Source organism: Alexandromys fortis, unplaced genomic scaffold (genome assembly GCF_014885135.2).
Source record: "Alexandromys fortis isolate MF-2015 unplaced genomic scaffold, M_Fortis_MF-2015_v1.1 scaffold_34, whole genome shotgun sequence".
NCBI classification, from domain to species: domain Eukaryota; kingdom Metazoa; phylum Chordata; class Mammalia; order Rodentia; family Cricetidae; genus Alexandromys; species Alexandromys fortis.
The window spans coordinates 2566843-2574449 of NW_026067933.1; the positions used below are offsets into that span (position 1 = coordinate 2566843).

General features: G+C 38.3%; 1 protein-coding gene across 1 annotated transcript; it reads left to right on the forward strand.

The window, feature by feature from the left end:
- The first annotated feature begins 3392 nt into the window (after positions 1-3392).
- On the forward strand, positions 3393-4274 carry Tas2r16 (taste 2 receptor member 16). The gene has a single exon (XM_050145909.1). It carries the CDS (start codon positions 3393-3395, stop codon positions 4272-4274), a length of 882 nt encoding a protein of 293 aa, XP_050001866.1.
- Positions 4275-7607: the final 3333 nt, after the last annotated feature.

Consider the following 7607-nt stretch of genomic DNA (forward strand, 5'->3'; position numbering starts at 1 on the left):
GTTTGGCTCCTAGGTTCTTATATTGTTTTCATAGTAAGTGCTTCTATGTGTATGTATGTGTGTGTGTGTGTCCATTCATGTCTCTGTGTGTGGTGTGCAGATGTGATTGGTTTGTGTGCTTCCACTGATTTCCCCTCAACGCTATAGCTGTCTGTCCTTAGCATCACATGTACTTTAGAATAGAACAGGATGAAAAGAAGGATCTCTGTATTATCAGAGAGGAATATTCCCAAAGAACATCAACAGGCTTCTCTTCTGGGCTCTATCCCCAGAATTGATTTTCATGCCCAGGCTGAATATGCAAAAAAAGACATTAAACTAAGCCTGGCATTTAAAAGCTCTCCAGTAAGAGGCAACTTCTGCCAGCAAGAATCAAGTGTAGTAAACTAGTTTGGCAAATAAATGTCTGTGTGGTTTTACAGCATCATATGAATGTGCCACGCTTGATCTCTTTCTCAGCTGCTGGCCGTTTACGCAATTTCTAGTCCAGTAAACATCTCTCTTGTCACAAATATGCAAGAGTTTCTCTATAACATACAGCATGTACCCAACAATTAATAGCTTATTGATAGGATCAAATTGCTTTTGAGTGTATAACTATAATTTACATTCCTTCCAGCGCTCTGTTTTCCTATAGATTCCAACTGAAGTTGCTATGGCCAAAATTGTCTACTGTGTTTTGGGAATGGGAAGGTTAAAAAGTGTTCTTTTTTGAAATATTCTTGGTTATATTGATTGCCTTCTGTTAACTGAACATTCTTTTTAATTTTCGATATTTCACAAAATGAATATGTGCACACAAGCACACATATATCAAAAAAGAGATTAGTTTTCTAATGAAAGAAAGAGAGAAAGCAAGAAAGGGTGTGGGTTTGTGGGAGGTATGGAGGATCTAGGAGGAGTTGGGGGAGGTGAAACCATATATTATAATATCAAATATATTATAAGAAAAAAATCAATTTTTGATTAAAAATAGGTTAGTGCCTAGGACTGCGTGAGTCTTGTTTAGTAATAGTTAAATCCACAGTTGATTAAAATAGTTATACAATACTTACAAATAAGTAACATTAAGTTACATAAGATGAGACTAGGTTATACCCTGGGAAACCAGGCGTGACAGATACAAAACCCCTAGCTGTGAATATTATATTGCTCATAAGGAAAGAGTAAAAACAATTAGGTATCAATCTTGTGGGTCTTTGCTGTGTCTAAAAAGTGGAGACAGAACTGGAACAAGCACGCAGTCTGGAGATCTTGCATTCCCATCCATGAACTTGGGAAAGCTAGAAAACTCAATGGGTAGAGGCAAGCTTGACCAACTAAGTTCGATGCACAGAATCCCCATAGTAAACAGAGAGAATCTTGATTCCCACAAGTTGCCCTCTGACCTCTCTACATGTAAGTTATGGCATGAATGCTATACACACAGACATAGACATGCACACTGGGCCCTGTCAACTTGTCAGCATTGGATAATGGACAACAATTCTCAGGGATATGGGAAAAGGCTAGAGGTGGGTGCTAAAGGAAGAAGAGAGAAAGCCCAAGTTGGTATCACAACAGCAGAGAGTGAAGAGAGGCACCCACACAACACAAGAGCCAGTTTTCGAAGTTTGAATCCCAGAGACTATCAACTCATCCTGTGTCTCAGTCAAACTCTTCTAAAGGGATTATCTCGGAAATTTAGTCTTCACAACCACATGAAGGAATCCCTGTGAGGGAGCAGAGTATCAGGTGTTGCTTCAGATGAAGGATAGCTATAAAATTCCACATTGGACAGAGATTCATTTCTGGTTAAACTCTTGTAGCTATCATCAGTCCTGAAGGCTAGGACATGATGTCCCAAACTAAGCAGCTCCTGAGACGGAGACTTACAACATCACAGTCTTTCTAAGGTTACTGTGTGTAGGAAGGAGCATGCTCAGCAGACCAGTAAATAAAACAGGTGTCATTGCATCGTGGTATGTTTCTCTAAAAACCCTTCACACTCTTTCCCCCCTCATGGGGGGGGGAGGCTAGTCTCAATCAATCCCTCCTTTAATTAGAAGCTCTTGTTTCATTGTTTCATTTCTTAATTTTGTATTTTACTGAAATTGCAAAGAAGATGTTTTCTAATTTTAATTCTATGTGCTGGTGTAAGTTTTGAAAATTTATTGTTTTCCTTTGCACCATTGAGTTCAGTGGCCTCTGAAGGTTTATGTGAAACAATTCTAAGTTTCATTTTAGACTTACTTCTGCTTTGTCTTTTTAAAATTTTTAAATAATTAAATGAACATCCCAGTTTGGAATTCATAGAGCCAACAACTTTCACTTCTTCCTCTCACTAGCTACCAATTACAAGAATCTGGATCTCATTTTTGAAGCCACTAATTAAATAGTTGGCTTCTATTTGGAAAATTGTCTAGTACCAAGGGAAAATGTATTCCTTCTCTAGCCTTCTTGTATAACTGTGAAAGAATGCCGTACACATTTAGAGGTGATATGTTTTACTAGTGTTGGGATGGTTCTTTTCCAATTCATCTGGGAAAAGGGACCTAAAGGACCTAGCCAAGAAAGGGGAGACAAAAGTGATATTAGTGAAACAAGAACAATTTCCAAAACTATGTAAGATATGTACTGAAGGCATTAGAATTAGTAGAAGAGTAGAAACAAGAATACGTCATCTCCATTGGGAGGTCAAAGAGGAGTGAGTGATGACTTCCCTGCAATTTGTCATCTCTGAGTTAAGGCATTCAGCAGACAATTTTGAGATTGACTTTCAACAGATGGGGATACTGAAAAGCCCTAACTTCTAGTAATTATGGGTGGGATTTCCAAGCAAATATTTCAGGTACCCTTTTTGCTTTTCCTCATAGGTTGTTGTTAGTATTCCTATCCCTAGCTGTTGAAGGTGTTGCAAAGACAGAGACTCTGAGGATTCCACTAATATGGCTTTTGGCCGAATGAAAACATTACCCAGGACATCAATACACAATGAAGGATTCATCTTTTCTACGGCTCAAGTTTTACAATCACAAATTTTAAAGACATCATTTAAAGAAGATAATCAAAAGTACCTAAAGCAGATAAAGTGGAAAAGAGAAAAAACAGCATGGGTATGTAATAGATTTCTCTTTATAAACATAATCAAATCCTCTTAGGATCAAGAATCCACAACCAAATAATATTTTCATGCATCTCTATGTAAATTCAACCCAACATGCAAAACAAGACAAATGCTGTAGATAGGAAAATGACTAGGTCAAAAGAGACTTTAGAGAATTTGCATCCATAAGGAGGTGTTCCCTTATACCAAAAGAGTGAGAACACGAGTGAGAAACACTTGTTGCGGATTTGGAAATTGGTACCGAACTTCTGAGTCACTGTCCAGGAAGATCCTTCAGAACAGAAGCATGGTCCCAAATCAAGTCACTACCTTCTCCATCATCATGTATGTGCTTGAGTCCTTGGTAATACTTATTCAAAGTGGCACAACTGTTGCAGCGCTGTGCAGAGAGTGGATGAACTTTCAAAGACTGTCACCAGTGGAAATGATTCTCATTAGCCTGGGCATCTCGCATTTCTGTCTACAGTGGGCATCAATGCTGTACAACTTCGGCACCATTTCCAGACCTGCCCTTGTATTTTGGAAGATTTCGGTCATCTGGGAGTTTATGAACTTTTTGACATTCTGGCTTACCAGTTTGCTCTCTGTCTTCTACTGTGTCAAGGTCTCTTCCTTCACCCACCCCTTCTTTCACTGGCTGAGGTGGAAAATTTTGAAATTGGTTCCCTGGTTGATATTGGGTACTCTGATAGCTTCTTGTTTGTCAATCATCCCTTCGGTTGTTAAATATCACATCCAGATTGAATTAATTACCCTGGATCATTTACCTAGAAACAGTTCTTTGATTATAAGACTTAAAATGTTTGAGCAATATTTTTCTAATCCTCTTAAAATGATTGGTTTTGGTGCTCCCTTCCTCGTGTTCCTGGTTTCTATTATCTTACTCACCATCTCTCTTGTCCGGCACTGGGAGCAGATGAAAGAGTTCAACACCAATGACTCCAGCATGAAAGCTCAGTCCACTGTTCTGAAGTCTCTTGCTACCTTCTTCATCTTCTTCACCTCCTATTTTCTGACTATAGTCGTCTCCTTTATTGGCACCGTATTTGATAAGAAATCCTGGTTCTGGGTCTGCGAAGCTGTCATCTATGGCTTGGTGTGTATTCATTACACTTCACTGATGATGAGCAATCCTACATTGAAAAAAGTACTGATGATGCAGTTCTGAAGACCAGAGCCTTCCTGAGGCATGGGATGCAGTAAACACTCTACGGTGAGAAGCCTTTGCTTTGGCACGGTCCTTGTCTGATAACGAAATGCCTTTCATGCAAGCTTCATTCCCTTCCATGCCCACAGATGCCCAATTCTGTAAATCCTTTATTCTGACCCACTCCTTTCCTATCCTAGTCATAATCCTGGATTGGTTTTGATTTTTCTCCTGATTACCCTGTCTTCCCTTAGTTTTTGCCACCTCTGGAATATTAAAGATGAGATGTTCTATATATTAGAGTCAATATCATTCTCACAGTTACTGACTGCTTAACATATGAATCCCCCTCCCTGACAGGAGTTTATTGTCTGTGCACCTCACCACACTAAGCCATTAATTCACCTTCCTGACTTCAGTCTAGAAAAGGAAAATATCTTACCATTGCCCAAATTTTTTTACACTGCTTCTGGATCTTCATGCAGAAATTTATACCCCCCTTCGCCTCTACCCAAATACCACCTCTTTATTCCTTTACAGATCTAACAATTTAATTCTTATTTTGTTTCATTGATCAAGACATTGTATTCTTCACCAGAATAGTGGGCCATTTATCCAGTTTAGTCTCATCCTTAGTATCTCTAAATATCAATGATTTCAGTTGGTTAACAACTCATGATTTCGATTGCCTTGATTCTTGCTTAAGTTGTACTGTAGCTTAGAGTGAGCACACAGAAAACTTCCTGTATTAGTTTGTAATCAGTTATTTTAATTTGTTTATGGATTGCTCTATATAACACAGAGATAAGATGCCCTCTTATTTCACAACACCTGAGAGATGCCAGCTGATATTTTCCATACTCTATCTAGGGTTCTATGCTTCTAACAATCCAAAGTCCTCCCCAAATTTGTAAGAATATAGGAACCACAGAGTAAACAGTTTTCTAATCACCCTCAAGACATCAGTCATTGTTCTATAGAAATTCTTTTTAACTTTCCCATCTAATAAATAACATACCCTTTTCCTTTACAGGGTCTGGTCTTACTCCTCCATATTTTTCTCTTCATCGCTTGCTTTTCCTACTGACTCACTAGGAACCAGATATCTCAGTAACAACTAACTTTGGACCCTGTATGACTTGGCATCTCTTTATCCCTGACACTTTCAATGTATTTCTCTTAAGCATAGCCATATGTCTTCCAGCATTCTGGTGCCAAGGTAGAGAACACAACTTTCCCACTTTTATACATGGTGGACGCATTTGGTGATTTGAACTTCTGGCTCTTTCTTTAGAAGACTGAAACTACTCCTGAAAGCAAACCATCCTATGGAGAAATAGATATGGGTAACTCATGCTTGGTTGTGAAAGCAAAGCTTAATGTCTAGAGAGAAATGGATCTTCTTTCTCTTGAGTTTGTCACTCTGATATGTCTTCCATGGTGAATAAAATTTGAAATGAGGGCATGAATGCAAGAAACCCTTAAAGACTACTTCCAAAACTGCCACTCAGCATTTTCCCACAATATCATTGATACTGCATGAGTAAGAGAGAAAAAATATTGTCCCACTTGAAGAAGGAAGTCTTCCAAGCAATTTGGATACTTCTAGAACTACTGTGGTTCAACTGCAACTGAAGGTGGGATGGACACTGGAGGATTTGGTGATATCTGCTGAGCAGAGTCTTACCTGCAAGATACTGAACAGAGTAAATGCTTACACTGTGACTACAACCGCTTAAGAAGGGGTTGTAAGCTTTTAGAGAGTTGAGCTGTAAGAATTTGAGATCCTTTCAGAATGGGTTGAACAAGAGCCAGTGAAACTTGGATTATACCTTTGTTATTTGTATCTATATCCAGAAGGGTCCTTGCGTGTTCCAAAATATCAGATAGCTGGGAGAAATAAGAACTGTTCTCTTTACATGAATATAAATAGAGAAAAAGCAAAAGAGCCCACTTGTCTCCACTATCACACACAGAGATGCTATTCCAGGAACTGGGGAATATTTTTAGTATTCTCACTATCTTCCTTTGAATAAAGTGCAATGGAAAACTTATCCATGATATATATGAGGTTGGAGTGTTAAAAGCAACTGAAGGGATGAGGAAGTCTGAAAAAAAATAGAAACAGAAATGATGCTTGTCCTACATATTTGTGACACCCACCAGTTCCCAAGGAGATTTTACATACATTATCTCATTTCGAACTGGAAGGACAAGTCAAAATCACCCAGCCAACCTACAGCAGAAAACAGACCTTCAAAAGTTAAATCCACACTGATGATTCATTCTCACCCTAAAACCAATGAAAATGGATATGAGAGGAAGGGATGCTTTTTCAGGGAGCAGAGTGTTTCAATCCAGAAAAAAGAAAAGACAAAAAGGGAAATGCTGTAGAAAAGCCATAGAGAGAATGTGTCCAAGAGTAAGGAAATTATTCTGAGTTTTAGTTACCAATGGGCTAATGTGTTTCTGTTGTTCAATCTTCAATATTGTATCCTACGATATAAGCCCAGTATACTTAACAGCGAGTGCATTTTGAATGCTGGAATTAGGAAAGTTATGGGTCCAGGCTCAGAAGCCAAGTGGTAGCATCTATGAAGTTAGGAAAAACATTGTGAGCCCTGCAGAATGGTACCTGAAAAAAACATAAACTATATATACATGTCAATTAGTAGCAATTTGAAAGTAAAACTCTGCTCTTTGTACAGAACCCCATGATCTTAGTGAATTGTAACGATGTGGGGAATGGAAAAAATGACAAATTCCTAATAACATCTGTCATGGAGATTCATAATTAGACACACTCAGATGTTATTTGGGAGAGAAAAGTCTTTCTCCTTTATCCACAGTCCTAACAGGCAGAACATACAAGTACAGAAATTTCCAATTCACCTTTTGCTTTTTTTCTGAATCTGGTAGTCAAGAGATTCCATCTTCAGCCTCAGAAACACCTGTCAGTCTTAACTTCCAGTAATCTACAAAGTAAACATGAGTGTTTGCATGAGGCATATCTCGTCACTATTTTATGAATGTCAACATCCTTGCACAGGATGTTTGCATAGGCTGTCTCTATGCATAGAAAATGTACTCCTCACGTTCACTGTCATTTACCTTTCCTACCCAGTATTCCCTTTCTAAATGAATTGGCTTTCTAGGCCTAGCACTATTCCTGCTAAGGCATGAATGCCAAATCTACCAGTCTTTTGCCCTTCAAAATTATTCCTCTTTCTACTACACATCAATGTGATATCAATGAGAGATTTGTTCCATTTTAAAATCCTACTTCTTGAAATTGTGCTTTTGTAAGAGTTTTCTCTACATAAGAAATTAAATTAGTGTTAAATGATGTCAATG

What these genes read in the sequence shown, in the direction of transcription:
- Tas2r16 (XM_050145909.1), top strand. Translation starts at nt 3,393, where the DNA reads ATGGTCCCAAATCAAGTCACTACCTTCTCCATCATCATGTATGTGCTT.